We start from the raw sequence: 17553 nt of genomic DNA, 5'->3' as shown, positions 1-17553 counted from the left end.
TTTGCCACAAGCAGCGTGCTAAACTCCTGCGATGGGTAAGAGACTCCAAATTGGCTATTCCTAGGTACCGAGGAGGCGTGTGCGAGGAAAGCCGTTCGGCCGTACCCCCGCTGCACTTCGGGGTGCTCAGGAGTAACTGCACTTTTATTTCCAGCGCATTCCTGAAATATCACTGTGATTCATTTCCTCCTGTGGTTTATTAGCACAGGGATAATGCACCTTCTGACGTCTTCACCAACTCCCATGAAAAACACAGCACACAGACTTTCTGACCTGCTTTCAGTTTGTTCCTTAAGCCTGTATAAACAGGAGAGACTTCTGACGCCCTGGCCCAGGGGGCTGCGGGCAGTGGGCACCCCGCAAGCGCCGCAGCGCTGGGCTCTCCCACAGCACATGGCACAGCTCCTGCACCAGGCAGAGCTTTCGCAGAAGCACCACAAAGCACCATCGGGTCCCATTGCTCTCACCAGCCATCCCACCCCCCCCGGGGGCTTCCAGCCAGCAATGTACAATGAGAAATAGTGGCTAAAGCAGCTGCACATCAGCTGCTGCAGGGCCTTTCAGCCATGCCTTGCCAACGCTCTGCACAGCCACAGGCTGGAAGGCATTTGGAGAGGGGTGCACCCGTGCTGCAGGCAGGTCCCCTCCATGGAAAAGCCCCCCCACCTCGGGCAGGGCAGCTGCAGGAGGTCCATCCCCCTCTTAACACCTTAAAAGCAGCATCACAGACCCGTTACCATCCCGCACTTTAATCACCCGCTCTCACGGTCACAACAGAGGCATAAACCCAAGGGGAACCCCACGGCATCCCACCGCTGCTCCACACCATCACCCAGAAATGAGGCAAGTCAGGCTGGACCTTGGCCAGGCTCTGCAAGCACCAGGGCAAGGCCTGCCCCAGCGCTGGGCTGTTTCTGAGGCTGTGGATGAGCCGCTTCCCAAAGCATCTCCCCCAGGGACCCCCAGCCGTGCCTGCCCCAGCCACCAGCAGCCACCAGCTCCTACCTGCACGCCCAGAGATCCCCAGCTCCCTCCTGCAGCCCTATGCCACTGCCTCCAACCCTCTGAGCCCCAGCTGAGCCCCCTTAAGCCTGTCCCCACCTGCCCTCCCCACCCCGAGGCCACTCAGCACCACTGCCAGCACCTGTGTGATTCTCCAAACCTGCTTCTCTGCCAGCTCAGGGGCTGCAGGGGCTGATGCCCACGATGGGTCCCTCAGGCCCACAGCCCAGCGCGAAGCACCGAGGCAAGTGGTGCAATCAGCTCTGTTCAGGCAGGAAATAGGCTTTTTTAATTACAACTAATATACATATGCAAAAAGACCCTCAGAATGACTCTATTTCCCTCCTCCTGACAATTCCCTGCTCTCACAGAATCATCTGGGTTGGAAAAGCCCTTGAAGCTCCTCCAGTCCAACCATGAACCTCACCCTGACCGTTCCCAACTCCACTAGATCCCTCAGCGCTGGGTCAACCCGACTCTTCAACCCCTCCAGGGATGGGGACACCCCCCTGCCCTGGGCAGCCCATTCCAATGCCCAACAACCCCTTCTGGACAGAAATACTTCCTAAGTAAGTAATAAATATAAATATTTCTGGAAATATTTAAATATATAAATATTTATAATATACAAATATATTATATATCTATACATATTTAAATATCTATAAGTATTTAAAATATATAAATATTTCTGTAAAGAAGTACTTCCTAAGTGGGGAATACTCTCATCACAAATGGCACAAAGGCAATTCAAACTCCTTTTCAGGTTTCTGCTCCTCCTCCCCTAAAGGCTGAGAACCCTTCCCTCATTTCAGAAAGCATCTCAGCTGCAGACACACGTGGATCCCTTTGAACAAAACGCTTTTATTTTGGTTTTGACAAGGTCGCGGTGGCTCCTGCTCCCGCAGTTGTGACCCAGGCGAGGTGCCACGGCTCTGGGCTTTGCGGGCCGCAGGCGCCGACGCCGCTTTGGCAGGAGCTCCTTCTCGTGGCTCCCCTCAGCATCTGAGTGGTTTTATTTCTCTCAACTCTCAGGCGAGAGCCCCGCCGCGGGCAGAGCAGCTGCTCAGCCCCTGCAACACTCCCCCCAGACAGACCCAGCCTGGAGCAGACTCCTGCTCAAATCTGGCCGTGACCGAGAGCAACCTCATTAACCACGGGAACCTCCGTGGCCACCCTCATCGGTTAGAGGGGAAAATAAACTCATGTTATTTTTGACAATACAGAGCATTCGTGCTGCTCGACACATTATTTTTTCGCTCAGCAGCTGACTGCAATGACAGATTAAAAGACTGGTGTCATCACAAGCATCAACGTGAATGCAGTGCAAACGAGCCGGGTGTGCAGCGACAGGAATGAGGCGTCCTGGTGTGCCGAGCCGAGAAACGAGTAAATAAACCCTCTGACAGGCGAGCGCTTCGGTGAGGTCTCCCGGGCTGCGCTAAGGGCACAGGAGACACCTGAAATCCTTATGAAAAACAAGTGTTGGGATTCATTTCCTTTTCCGATGAAGCCCGTAATTTTTTTGGCTGGGAAGTCTGACTATCGGAGCGATTTGTGGGAGGCTACTGGAGGGAGACTAACGCGTGGAAACGGGGCTCCCTCTAACGTCAGCCGCCGCCTTGCTGCACCCCGTTTGCCTGCCGCGGGCCCCGGGGCAGATGTTGAGGGTCCCTTTCCCTCACCTGCAAAGAGGGTAACAACAGCTGGGGCTGGATCCGTGGCATCCTGATGCCTTTTATCCTCTGGATTTAACTCAAATATCACGTACACTTGGCATTCTTAATATATATCCCGTGTATTTAACACACTATGCGCTGTGGAAGAAAAAAGCCCAATACCAGCCCTTTTTTCCCACAAATAAATTATATCCCTTCAGTCAAACGTGCAGATAAAATTAAAAATGTGTACAAAAGCAGGCGGTGTGGTTTTTAACCTGATATAGAAAAACATAATTAAGAAAGAGAACTTTTATTAGGGCAATTTCACTTTATTTTTTCCATACAGCAAGGTCAACTATAGCAGTAATAATAAAATAAGCAGAAAAACAAATTGCAGCCCAGGACAGAGTACATAATTTGGAGCAACTACAAGCAAAAAGTAAGTCTGTGATTACATAATAGTAAAACCAAGCACATCTGTCCTTTCAGCAGATGAAAGTTGCGGGGTTGCAAATAAGTGCAACTTCATTAATTATTCAGTGTGAGTACTGGAGAGATCAGATACAGTAATGGCCTAATCACTTTTTCTTCCAGCTTTGGCATACATCATGACAAGGTTTCTTGAACGCTTTCCATTAAAACGGTAAAATTTCCCAGGGCTTTTTTTTTCACCTGCTAAAAGAACAGGACCACTACAGCAATAAAAAATAATCACATAACAACTACAGCTACGGTGTGCTGTTTGGTTTGCCTGTTCATGATTTAACTCTTTTGTGAAAGTCAGTATTTGTTTTGAAGAATCCTTTTTGTGAACAATAAACCACTGAAATTGTCAGAAACTGGTTTGAATAGCATATATCTTTAATATATTTTTTGATACTTTAAACATGCAGTAGTTTTTGAATAATGTACGGAATATTTGATCCATGATTTCACCTTGATGGTTTGAAGTACCTGCTTTTTTTTCTTTTTTTTTTCTGTTTTTTTTTTTTTTTTTTTATTAATGATTTTCAGGCAGATTTGAACCAGTGGAGCTTTTGTCAGTCATGAGATCTTGGAAGGATGGCATATCTTTCCAGCTGAAAAAATCCTGGCAAACTACAAGCTGTCCACAAAAAGCAAAGCAACTTTTTTGAAGGGGTATGGAGTGCTAACTCTGTGCCACTTTTGCAAGCAATTTTGTTCAGCCTGTCATTTTATTAGCCTTAACAAAACTCCTTGTAATTATAGACATTTTTATTCAAAATAAGATCTTACTATTATACAGGTTTCTCTCTTTTTTGACTATATACAGAAGTGCAAAAAGTCAACCTTCTCTCTATACGTTCCCACATGCTAAACTGCAGCATAATCAACCCTCAAGAGTTTGCACACACACACTATAATTCTTGTTACGTAAACTTTGAGTATTTGGATTATCAACAAAAAGTCCCTTGATCTATTGATTATGCAGCTTATTTATAACAAGGCCTGATATTCAGGGATTTCAAAAAATATTTAAACAATATTTTAACATTTGAAATGGATACAGTAGAAAATAAATTTTCTTCTAATATCTAGGAACTAGATTTTCTCATAATAACTAATTACAAACAAAATAAATCATCAAAATATTACTCAATTGTCTGCCAGGATTGTTGCGATAGCAACAACTTAACTTCTTACTTAGCAATGATTATATAATTATAAGATATCCATATAAAAGATCTTTGTTCTTTTAATGAAAACTAGACAAGAACTAACAATGACTGACATTCTTACATTGTAATATTAAATCAGTAAAATATAAATCATTTAGTTAACAATAATACGAATACTCATATGACACTACATGTAAATTTAAAACTGAGTATGTTATGAAGAAAACTACTTTTTTTTTGTATTTTGAAAAAGTCATCAGTAAACTCTAATAAAACAAAATTCTATAAACTGAAATGGTATTCAACTGGTAATAGAAAATGAAAACAATCTAATAAATGTAAGAAACAAAAACTACACTTTTAACAAGAAAAAAATAAGTAATATTCTATAATGTTAAGTAACTACAATAACATGTGAAGTCACCTATACTTTCTTAACACGATTGAAATTACATTGGTATGGGTTTTAACCCGTAATGTAATAATCTAAGGCTTTAATAGATGTACAGTACAATCAGTAAAATCAACACATCATTCTTATACTATAAAGCATCTCTCTCAAGCATAAAAACTCGCAGTAAACTTGGAAGTATGGAGAGTTCTACAACCGAACTCGCGCTTCTTCCACTCCACGCTACGCTACCAGTGACCTGGCCCCCACTTCAGCACTTTGCTGAACAGAGCAAAAATATCCTTTACTAGCTGCAACATCCAAACCACAAAAAGGAATTCCTTTGGATGAATCCATTCTTAAAACTTGAATGCACATCTATTTTTTTTGTTTTTATTTTGTAAAGGCTTTCTAAGGCTATAAGCAGTTAATCTGAACAAAAAAATCACATATAAAACTCACCCAAGTATTTAACCCACCCAATTTCTACACTAATTAACATGTCCGCTTTTTCATATTTTGGTTTGTCATGCATCTGATGTCAGTGCTTCTTTCGTCTTTGTTTAGAGTCACCATGTAAAGCGTGACTTTGATGAAGTGAAACCCATCTCTGCAAAACATTTATAGTCCTTTTGACTTTCGACAGAGGCTATAAATAGAAGCAAAAGAAGTTCCTCAAACATTTGTTACTGTGTCTCAGAAATGGCTCTTCCCTTTCGTATATCATGTTATACAGTAAAATATGCATAAATATTACACTACAATGCCTTAAAATAGTTTATATATATGTCCAGTAAGGGTTAATTTGTACGGCTAGAGTATCTTTCTTGTGCTGTCTACTGTTACTGTAAGGAATAGTTGGCCATTTCTGAGACAGCTTTGGTTTGAAACAGAATGGTGCCCTTTGACTGATCAGTACTAATAAAGTAAGTGAAAACGTGGTTCTGAAAATAACACTGCAGAAATAATACTCTAATTGGATGTACAGTCTATGGCACTTCATGAGAATCCTTAACAACATGGTACTTAAAGCCATTGATGTGCTTTAAAATATACACAGTTGTGGTTTTGCTTGGCACATTCATCTGTCAGATACCTCTCTTACCACTTCTTACAATCTATTACATTAAAAATATTACTCTTAAACAAAAATTACTGTGCATGCACGCTCTCATCTATAATGGCAATTTTAAATACAAGGTGCACCTTTGTTATTTGTAAACCTTGAAAGAAATAAACTTACTTTAAAAAATTATATCTTGGTCTACAGACGTACCAATACATAATAGATTTATGGTTACACCATCGTCTGTCTTTTCAAGGTGACGTACATGATTATGTAGGAAATAGACTACATATGCATATTCAAATCCATATGCATACTTCTGTGCTAGAAAAGATAGACAATGCTGTAGTTTTTAGACAATAAGATCACCTCAGCACAAATATCAATTAAATGTACAAAGTATATAGGCAACAGTGTGCAGTGGATTTCCAAGTTCTCGTTTCATCTCGTTAACATGCAATGTGTGATGTCTTACTGCTGAGGGAGTTTCCGAGTGTTGCTTGACGGTATATACATTATGGCTAATGAGCTTGTCCTCTTCTCAACCCAAACACACTGTCCGTTTCTCTTTAGTTATGATCTAGAAAGGAAAGATCAAGCCTTTTCAACACAGCTGTAAAGTTTTCTTAGCACTGCAGCAGCCCAAACTTTACACTTGCAATGGAGAAATCTGCCACCGAGTGCGGGGGAAGCCTGTGCCCGAGCCCCAGTGGGATCCCCCCTCGGTGATGTCCCCGCCACACACATTCACTTAGGCTGCCCAGAGAAGCTGTGGCTGCCCCCTCCCTGGAAGGGTTCAAGGCCAGCTTGGACGGGGCTTTGGGCAACCTGGGCTACTGGAAGGTGGCCCTGCCCGGGGAAGGGGGTTGGGACTGGATGGACTTTAAGATCTCTTCCAGCCCAAACCAGTCTGTGATTCTGTGATTCACTTCACACCCGAATTCTGCCGTGACACAAGCGCACAACACACCAGCCTCCCGCTCCTCCTGAGCCCCCCACCGTGGGATCAAATCTGGGGGGCAGCCTCCCTGACCCCAAAGCCCAGGCCTGGGGAGGCAGCTCCCCTCCAAGCGCTGCCCAGCAGTCCCCTGCCCCCTGCTCTCTTCCCAGGCCCTGCTGCCCCTGTAAAACCTGGGAGCCCAACTGCTATTGGAGAGGCACCTCAACATCCTTAGAAATATGGGCCCTCTGTTCCCAAGTAATTTTTCTTCCTCAACTGCCCACCCAGTGTAGCTACTTCTCTGGTCTCTGTTGCCTGTCACTCGAGAGACGCCTCTAGAGAGCGAGTCCTCCCCTACCTCAGGGTGGTCTCTGAACCGGGGACACCCCAGTCCCTGCTGATGGCAGAGGGAAGCCTGCTAGCGAGTTTAGGCTGCAGAGAAGAGCTGTCCCACCTGAGTCACTCGAGCACTTTAACAACGTTTATGCTCAGCTGAAAGGACTAACTACTATTATAAACCCAGCGTGGCAAATCAGTTAATCCTCCCCATAAGGAATAATTCCATTTTGGCTGGGCCATTCAGTAAGAACCACAGCAGAAATGGAGTGCAAGGGAGAGGAAGGTAACACAAACGCCAGCTATCCTAGGGAAGGTGACGCGCTGTGTGCGGTTTTAATGGCAACAGGCAATTTAGTGACGGGCTGGAAACTGCAGTTTACTCATAGGAGGGTACAGGGAAAAAAAATCAAGTTTAGACACACAAACCCAGGTTTCGAGCTACGCGGGATAGAGGTTACAGTCAAAAAGCTGACGTAGGCTGTCTACCATCACCACCGACACAATGCAGGCACAAACGGCACCTGCGCTGGGGGACCGCTCCTCGCCACAGCACCCACGCCAGGAAAGTACTGGGCATAACGCACCACAGCCTGGCAACCTGCGGGCAAGGGGGATCAGGCTTCAGCTAGGCCGGCGACTAAACCTGTATTTTCAGAGATGCTGGCTTTCCAAATCTGGAGATCTAAAATTCGTTTCCTAAAGGCAGCTTAACATAACCAATTCCCCCCTAGACCTGCCCCTCGGCTCACGTCAGTGCTGGAGCCTTCACCCTTTACAAACAAAAGGTGAAACTGGTTTTAGGCTCTCTGGTTTTGCTGTGTGGAGATGTACAAACTAATACCGACATCTGGTCTGACACACTAGCTAAGGTGGTCACTAACTACGGTATCTCCACTCAGACAAGGATGGCACATCAGTGGGGTCAGAGTCTCTTCCCCCATATTAGTTTTCTTAGTAAGAAAATAAAAACATTCTGCCCCTGAAAAAGACAAATTATGCACACACAAAGGTAAGAAAAACACAAGAACAACACATTGGGAACTTACTGTTTGATGACAAAATGTCTACATCTGTGTAACATACTTGTGGCTAGTCAGATGTTCGGCAGATATTATGGGTATCTATAGGTAAAAAATTTAAACAATGAGTAACACGTGCAAGGAGCCAACCCAGAGACACAGCATTTTGCTATAGAACATAAGTTTGGAAAAGTGAGGATCAGCTGTGAGTTGGTGGATTTTATATTGTAACTATAAGTTAAAGTCAACTGAAGTGCTACAATAGCAACTTAGAACGGGAAAACATTGTGTTAAGTACTACTTGGCAAATATAAATAAGTATTATTGGTTGTTTAGGAAATAAGAGAAGTTAAAATCTACCAAAGTCATGCAGTGCAGTAATTGAAAATAGCCCTTTTTGTTGGCCTACACAAAGTTCTGTGCTTTCAGTGTATCATTTAAAATGATAAATTCTACAGCGGCCTTGTTTCAGTCTGATTTTGCGAAGTGTTCACTGCTTCCACCATCTTGGTTTCTGAAAGCCAAACCTAAGATGCCCTGAGCTTGATTTTCACAGCTGATGAAAATCCGCTGTCGGAAGAGCTGCCTGCTCTTCCCATGGCCGCTGCGGGCATCACGGCCAACCGGCGGAAAAGCGAAGACTCCCCAAAGCAGTGAAACAATTCTCAAAATCTTTGTCTGCGTAAACAGAATTTAGTACGTGGCTCTCTTGAAGTGGCCCATCAACTCAGTTTCCCATTAAAAAAAAAAGAGTATTAAAATCAGAGTAGATTACCAGCAGTACAAATGACAAACTCATATTCTGCGTCCCACCCGTGGGTGAAGCCCTCGGCGTGCGAGAGCGAGCCCTAAGAGGCCTCGCAGGTCAGCACCCTGAGGAGGGCCAGTACCCTGAGGAGGGCCAGCACCCCGAGGAGGGCCAGTGCCGGGGCGGGCCGGCGCGGAGGAACCGCGAGTGGCCCTGAATTACAGACAGCACCCTGTGTGCGGCTGAAGGGAGCCGGCAGATGCGCCCACGTGCAGGGAAACATGCTGGGGCATACGACACAAAACTGATTTGTATGACCACAAACGGCTGTTGCACTTGAAAAGACTCTTTTTCCTGATCTAAGGCCAACCTGTTAACCCGCACAAGAAAGGGAATGGGGAGGATTCTTAACTAAATAATTTACAGGTCTTGGTGTCGCTTCTTCCACCCCTTGTGCCCTCACCTCCCCTAGCAACTCCACACAACTCTACAACATTGCCAACTTGTACAGAAATGTGCTTCAAGCATAATGAAGCTTCTCATACCATTTTTTTCTACTGCTGCAGGACAGGCTGTTGCACCCAAGTGTGTAGAAGCATCAGGGATAGTGCTGTCGGAACATACCAAGGACCTTCAACACCAGTCAATGAAGATGAAGGGCCAGATCTTAAGACTTTTGGCATGCATGCACATTGCATCGTGTGGCATTAAATAATTCCAGCATTGCTCACATAGTATATACATATATTGGTCATATATGTATATATTGAGGTTTGGCTGCAGTACTGTACTAAGTGTGTTATGAGGCTCCAGGGAGGATATGCATGAAATGATCAGATTCTACAACAGAAAGTTTCCCTATTATCTATTTGGGAAAGTGCATGGTTATTTAGAGAGGATGATTTTAAAAAATAATAATGCTTTTCTGTGGCTTGGCTTGCCCTCACAACTGTCTGGACTTACGGAGGATATAAAGACACACTTAAAAGTAACTGTACTGTGCAATAAATGACAATATTAAGATGCTTTGGGCATACAGGGGTTGCTTGCTTAAGTGACACGTATGCAGAGGCAGTCTTACCGATAAACTAGCTTTTCAAAACACAAAGTAATTCTTATGCTAGTTTAAACCCATGAGTGACATGGTCATTCAGCAAACATTTCTCAAGAGCAGAAAGAGCTACCTGCTAAGCAGACTAACCTGAGTAATTTTTTGGAATTGTAAAATACCGAGGTCCCTTTTGAGACTCGGGATGGTGCATGCCTGTGTATCACTGCAATAGTGTAATTTTTGGAATAACACTTTTGAGAGATATGGGTTAACAAAGAACGTACAGCTGGGCGCAGTACAAAACGGCAGCGCTCAAGAGGCAAAGGTGGGAAGGCTTGAAGGGCAGCGCCATCCGCGCCGCGCTCAGAGCGGGACGTGCAGCCGGGCACAGGCACCACTGCCCAACGCCCAGCCCCAGCTGCAGACCCGACAGCTTCACAACGGGACCTGGGAACTGTTCAGGGAGTTAGCTCTAACCACTCAGGGAGCTGAGTATGTCAGGTGAGCCTGCCTTAAAAACTGACATTTACCTCCAGAATTAATTACACGTACAGAACCACACCTGCAAAATGCTGAAGAAAATGTTTAGTTCCCTTTTCTAAAAGGCACACGTGTGACTCCCAGGGAGTGGAGAGCAATGCCTGCATATTCGACCAGAGCTGAAGGCTTCATGGCACAGGCAATTCTAACTTCCTAGTAAATCTCAAAAAATAATATTTTTTTGTAAGAGGAACAAGACGCTCTTTAAAAAGTGTTTACTGTTGCACTTACAGCCAGATGTACTGCAGAAATCTGCATTTTTGACAACCCAGCTAGGTAAAGACAACAGGCCACGCTCCGTTGTCAGGGGCAGCTCCAGCTGGTACGTGTGGGGACTGCAGCTCCTCTGGCCCCTGGTACTCATCTTTAGAGCACCGTTTCTGCCTTTTCTGGGAGGACTTTTAATTACTTACTTAGCAAAACATTATTCTTCTATTCCTGAAACACATCCAAACGTGGCAACAACCGGGGCAGCTATTTAGAACTAAAACCAGACTCTAATGGACATTTTCTTAACTGAAGTCTGTCTACGGCAACAAGTAATTGGCCATTTCCAAGCAGAATCACAAGCTGAAACAAAGGTTTAAAAGAAGCTTCTGTGTGGCCCATGCTCCAACGTTTTTGTTTTGCTCTTGGAAGAGGAGAGTCAGAACATGTTCAGACTGCTAAATTCAGACTTAAAACTGTGATCCTGCAACCCCTCTGCACAAAGGTTTTACTGGCTTTCACTGGAGTTCTGCACTAAAAGGAACTGTTGGCTTCAAGGAAATAGAAATAAATAATGGGTTCCGTGTATTATCCCTTCCTCTATACATCTCTGAGAGCAGAAATAAGCAGCGTGGCCCATAAATGTTAAGACTGAGTCAGAAACTCTATTATCAATTATTTTTAGCATCAGAAATGGAACTGCAGCACCTTCTGAGCATGGATAAAGGCTTATTAAACTGTGCTGCAGGTCTCAGAGAGAATGTGTAGGCCAACAAGAGGTAGAATCAAAACCCCCATGCTCATTAAAAGCACCAATTTCAAGTTGTCTGTAAGGAACAAAGCTGTAAATTAGCAAACCTGGTTGGCTGTGGCTGTTGCAGCGAAGGGAACACTTGTGGCAGATGTTGTTGCTGCAGACACAGTGGCTGGCGTAGCACCGTGCACCATGGGAACTTTCGGAAGGAAAATCATATAAGCAAACATACAGAAGAGTGTAGCAGTATGGGAACCAGAGCGACATGTGGTAGGAGTTGAGCATGGTATTTATCACAGCAAAAAGCCCGAGACATCATTGCCAGCGCGTGACATGCAATCACAGTGCAAAGCAGGACAACATTCCAGGGAGAAAGAGGGGAGGGAAATGAAAGAGAAAAAAAGGGGAAAATGCTTGTTACCATCAAATCAAGAAAATCGACACAAACAAGCTTAACCATTTCAATACAAAAATCAACAGAAGAATTTTTAAATGCCCTTATATTTACAAATTTTTGTCTTTTAAAAATTCAACCCAAATATTTACTGCAAACAGAAATTAATCTTGTTGAAGGACAGTATACATCTACGTGGCTATGGTAAGATACAGTCTTTATTTAACACAAGATAGTTTCTAAACACTGGAACTCATAGTCCAATCAAAATCCACCAAGAAACAATGTGCAATTCAACAAACTGCTATACAAAATTAACAACGTCTATGTGTCCATGTCAATTAAATAAAACAATTGCATTTAATTGACAGGTGTTAGTGCAGGAGGCTAAGGGAGATGGATTGGCACAAGAGCTATACGTTAAAATCTAGCAGTGGATTTTGAGGGTCTGTGAGCTGCACCACAGGTTTAAGATAATCAAGAAACAAAGCTGGCACCTACCAACACTTGTAGCGGGTGTCATGCACAATATTGAGCCTGCCCATCATGCATTGCAACAGGAAGGTGGATTTGGAAAGGGAAAAGAATTAAAACAACCCATCACACGTGTCATTAGAAATTTCATTTGAACAAAGAAGAAAAATTGTTATTATGGGAACAGTGGCATGTAACTGTCAGCACAATCAAACGATACAATAGCACAGTGATCCATTAGAACTAGTCCTCAGTGAAGGGGAAGGAGCTGACCGAACTGTGTGCTGGTGCATCCTGTTTGCCTTTCTGGCACCGTGGAATATTAGCATGGCTAGGAAAAGCTTCCTTAGCTTTATTTTAAAACTCTTTCAGTCTTAAATCTTTTTGCCTTTTGACACCTCTCCTCTCCCAGCCTTGTCAGCCGGGCCCTTCTCAGGCAGGCTGGGGTGGAGCGATGACTTGACCTATGCTGTTTCATCAGCCACACCTGGACTGCTCCAATATTTAGGTAACATCTAGGCAAACCCGGGCCAATCTGGCATGCAGGACTTTTGTCGTATCTGCACAACCCCAGTGAGCTGCCGGTGGCATGGAAGTGACCCTGGCTGCCCTCTGGTCTGTCTGCTCAACACGCAGCCCAGCGGCGTGACCGAGCAGCTACAGCCTCCCACACAGCTCATGGCAGCACCTCAGAATACTTGTTCAGCATTTGCTTCTATGTTAGGGGACGTATTTTAAGCTGCTGGTGTCTGGGCTCACAACCTGCAAATCTCTTTCAGCTACACAAAAATAATTACAGTGACAGCACCTGGGAATTTTGCCCTGCAACTAGAGAGCCAACAGCAGTGCGGTGTTTTTAGGAACATTATGGTATCATCTTTAAAATACCACTAAGTTGGTAATTCTGTTAACTTTACAGAGCAAAATGCCTTCCACCAGACTGAACTCGGAATCTTCTGGGTTTGCTTCCAATATGACAGATAAATACGTACTGATATTTCAGAATATCCATTTTTAATAAACGATTTACTTTTTTATTTAATGAGTAACATTTATGAACACTGCTAATTATGCTTGACACAGCAGAAACTGAAATAAGCTGTGAAACCTGGGAACAGAGGTTGCAGTGGAGATGGAAACACATTCTAGAAGGCTGGTGGTGGGAGCCACAGCAATGCTGCTCCCTTGACATTACGTGACCGTAACGGGGGACAGGAAATCGTTTTAGCCCGTGCCAAGCACTCTGGTGGCTTGCACAATCTCAAGAGCATTTAACTAAGCAGGGACAAAGTCAGTCGGTGTAATTACTGCTGGGGACAAGGTTATTCTCTGTCATCACTGTATCTGTAACACTACAAAGAAAAGGGCATAATCATGTTTCCTAATTACTCTTCTATTTCTGTGTCATGGAAGAGACTGAAAATATTCACAAAGAAAGGTTAAAAGAAGGGCAGCTTTTCTGACTTCCCCATGTACACATCATGGCTGAAGCCAATGGGATCACTTGCAAGATTAAAAAATGGAGCAAAATTTGGCTATAAAGTACATGCAGTAAGTAAAACTGCTTTCTTGGTCCCTCTCATGACATTGCTATGGTGCTAATGAGGTTACAGAGAAGAACCTTTGAGCTCTGTCTCTGTGCAGAAGTGCACTATTTATAAGGTTGCACATACTTCATTAGATCAGGAATATTATGTCACTCCATGCATAATTATGTCTACATGCTAAAGACGAGTTAAATATTCATAATGACTCTAAAATACCACTGTAAAGCTTTTCAGCTCAGAATTTTAGTCTGAGTTCTCATCATTACCATTATAACCAGTGCACACAGTTTTGAAAGGGAATTGAAGCAAATGAACATAAGGCAGAAATGAAAATACTAGCTAGGGTGCAATAACTTGCAAATATGAAGATATAATGCTGTATGACCCTCTTACCAGTAGTAAAAATAATTTTTGCTATGACCTTAATATTCCTCCGGACTTCAGAAGCTTTGACTGATTAATGAGAATGCATGAATAATAAATGTGCAGTTTCAGATGTTCCCTAGCTTTTCAGTACAAGGCAGAATTTTAATTCAAGGATATGCTCACTTAACTGATCATAACTTCACAACCAGATTATTTCTGCAGTGGAATAAAGGTATTTTTTATAAATATTCTAGGTTTACTGGTGTTTTAAGCATATTTTTTTTCTCTTCTCTCCCTTGTATGATTCCCCTCAGTCTATTTATTCTGTTCAATCTACTAAATCTTAATTAAAAGTATCACCACAGACAGCACAAGCACTCCTGCCGAGGTGAACAGTCGTGCCTGATCCTTCCCTCCCTAACATTCTGGAGGAGAGCAGTGTTTTCACACAGACCCAGAAGCCCCGGGGAGGAAGGTGCTTACAGAGACACCGCTTTAGGAAAGCATCTGCGCACTGACTGCATCCCCACGACGAGTGCGGGAGCTCCCTGGTGTTGAAGCTGCAGTAACTAAATAAATCCGCGACACGTTAAGGGCAGAGGTGGCTGAAGCCTCTCCACGGCTGGTGACGTGGCTCAGCTGCCCTGCTGCAGCTCTGCCCCTTGCAGGGGCATCAGGACAACAGCTCCTGGGGGTATCCTACACCCTGAGCCCTTTCTTCGGGAGGATTACGCTGCCCAAAGACTGGCTGGTCACCCGGCTGACAGGCACAGGCCAGGAACAGCTGAGGAGACAGTGAGCCGTGGCACACGATGGTAACAAGCACCAGGGCAGGAATTTCATGTAGCTGCACGTAGGAGCTCTCTGTCCGCACGTACAAACACCCCCCACCAGCTCACGGTTACTGCAGGACAAAGAGCGTGTGCAGCAGCGGTGAGCACCCAGTAACCGGTGCTCTGCGAGTGCACAGCCCCACAGCGGAACGTTCGCCCGCACGCCTGCCGTGGCGTCAGGAGCCAGCAGCCAGGACCAACGTACCAAAACAAGCCGTGAACATCTTGTAAGTCGTGCAGAGTCTCCTCACTCAGCAGACTGACTACACTTACTTCAGCTAGCCAACACCACAAGTGTTCCCAGTTCTTTCTTGCAACACCTTTTAGACTCCCCTCTCAGTCTGGGGACAGCTCCCAGCAGCCAGGCCTCCTGGGAGACCTCAAGAGGGGAGCAGTGCAAAGAGGGAGCTTTATCTGAGAGCGGCAAGATGAGTTTCTCAGAGCATTTCATCAGTTAAAGTGTGCTGGAGTGCCAGTGTCCACCCCTGGCACTGACGATCCCTTCATTTGCTTTCACATGCCCTGGCCTACAGGCAGCTAGAATTACACCTTACAATTTAGAAGAGGTGTCCAGGATTGTCTGGGACATGAGTGGAAAACTCTCCAGGGTGAAACGTCAAGAGTGAAGCACCCTGCAGAGAGGAGGGTGCTGCCGAGATCCTCCATGGGGGCACATGCCGACCCCGTGGCGGCTCTGTGAGTGTCCTGCCCGCCAGACTTGCTGCGTTTTCCCACTCCACAGCTGAAGCAGCTGAGAACACATCTCAGTAATTACACCTGGGGTGTCTGAACCTGAAAAATGTCACTTCGTTCGGACACCACTGAATTAACCTGCCTCTGCTCCATGGCAGTGCAGCTGAGGGCACCACGCTCTGTGCTCTCCCGCTGGTTCTTAGGGACTGACGGAGAAACTCTAGTCCCAGATGACTGTGCACCAACGGGGCTGACACTAGTTAATTTTAAGTGGGGAAAACTAAAAAGGGCAAAGTGGCAAATAAAATTCTCAAACTTTTGGAAAAGTACTGGATTACTGAAAACCTCAAACTGCTGCTATCTGAAAAATATAAAAAAGAGAATCTATAGTAGCTCATGCTAAAAAATCCTTTGCTTTCCTTGTTTAACATATGCTAAACTTCGGTGGTCAAGAAAGGTCAAATGAAGCATTGAGAACCTCTGCACAAACTCCTGTAGGTCCCAGGACAGATCTGCCAGAGGAAGAGCCGAGGTAGGTTGTGTACAAGTGCCGATGTGAAAGCTCCCGGTCAGTGACAGAGGGCAAAAACGGGGTCTGGCACGCATGAACCATAACCCCCGTTTCTAAGTTCAAAGGGCGTGATCCAAAGGAGCTCGAGTACCTCCAGAAACCATCCAGCCCCTCACTGATTTAATGGCAGCTGGAAGATTGAGTGGTTTACTAACTACATCAGTTACGCTTTGCCAAAACAAATCTGTGAAATTGTTTAATATCTACAGGAAGGACTGTGATTCCATAAGCATTTTTATATGGATTTTAGTATGTGGACCAGGGATCTGATCTAAAGCTTATTCTATCATCCTCCTATTGACTCCAACAAGCTTAGCAACAAGCTTTTACCAAGATATTTCAGTGGCTGCAATGCCTTTTTGGAACCTAAGTAAGTTACTACAATGTATTACACCAAGCAACTGATTTTTGTGCCATTTAAATTATACCTGTTGGTTGTATGCCAGATCAAGAAAGAGTGGTAAAGGCATTATACCGAATTGCTGGGAACACACTTGCCAAAAACGTTTAGGATAAAGACTGAATAGCTGTATCTTCTTTCCTCCCCTCAACTAGTCTGCATTACGAAGGGCTGTCCGCACAGGCTCCTTCCAATTTTCTGAGTACAGATCTATCAGATGCCCTCTACATACCTCCTAGAACGATAGCGCTGTTTTAAATTGGGTTCATATGTAAAAAACTAACTCAGTTGTGTTCATATAGGCATAAACTCCCATGACACACTAGGTAGATAATTTTTCACAAAGTGCTGTTTGCAGAACCAAAACAAATATTCCGACTTGAAGTCCCATCGCTTGTCCTCTGAAGGGATTTTCGCTTAAGTTAATAGTGCAGGCACCAACTCTTCAGCAATTACACTAGGATGAGTGTAGATTTGATCACTCCTGACTAAGAACAAGTGCACCGTGCTTCTGCTTAGTTCAAAATCAGCCCTGACGCTTTAGTGGTAGAGGCCTGGACCTTGATTTCTTGTGTAGGTTCCTGATTAGCCTATCTGCGAGACTGCCTGCCTGTGCCTTTTATGATCACTGCACCATAATTAAAATCAAAACCTTCAGTGTGTGACTGAACAACTGTTGCTAAGCACATGAAGGCAAAGGGGTCTTACAGCAAAGAGAAACAAATACAACAGCTTAAGAGATGCATAAAGAAGAGAAGTTAATCGAGGGAAAGAGCAAGGAGAGAGAAGATTTCAAATTCTGATTTGGGATGACAGAGCGTGACGCTGATTTGTATGTTAGACCGGAAAAACACCCACCCAGCTTCCGAGAGCAGGAGAGAGAAGCCAGCCTTCCCGCGGGCAGCACCTCCTTGCCC

At 44.5% G+C, this 17553-nt stretch overlaps 1 protein-coding gene across 17 annotated transcripts in view; it reads right to left on the bottom strand.

Annotated features, from left to right (window-relative positions):
• Window positions 1–2957: 2957 nt before the first annotated feature.
• Window positions 2958–17553, bottom strand: part of MBNL1 (muscleblind like splicing regulator 1) — a 104074-nt gene continuing 89478 nt past the window's right edge. For 13 of the 17 annotated variants that reach the window (XM_074878343.1, XM_074878356.1, XM_074878341.1 and 10 more), the window contains 4 exons: window positions 12254–12289; window positions 11463–11557; window positions 8086–8160; window positions 2958–6340 (listed from right to left, as the gene is read on the bottom strand). In XM_074878343.1, the coding sequence (XP_074734444.1) occupies window positions 8104–8160; window positions 11463–11557; window positions 12254–12289 (188 nt within the window). In that variant the 3' untranslated portion in view covers window positions 2958–6340; window positions 8086–8103. The remainder of the gene's footprint in view (window positions 6341–8085; window positions 8161–11462; window positions 11558–12253; window positions 12290–17553) is intronic. The other 4 variants (XM_074878347.1, XM_074878350.1, XM_074878352.1 and 1 more) reach the window with 2 other exon arrangements.

Source organism: Strix uralensis, chromosome 9 (assembly GCF_047716275.1).
Source record: "Strix uralensis isolate ZFMK-TIS-50842 chromosome 9, bStrUra1, whole genome shotgun sequence".
Taxonomy (NCBI): domain Eukaryota; kingdom Metazoa; phylum Chordata; class Aves; order Strigiformes; family Strigidae; genus Strix; species Strix uralensis.
This window is presented reverse-complemented; position numbering and strand designations above follow the sequence as displayed.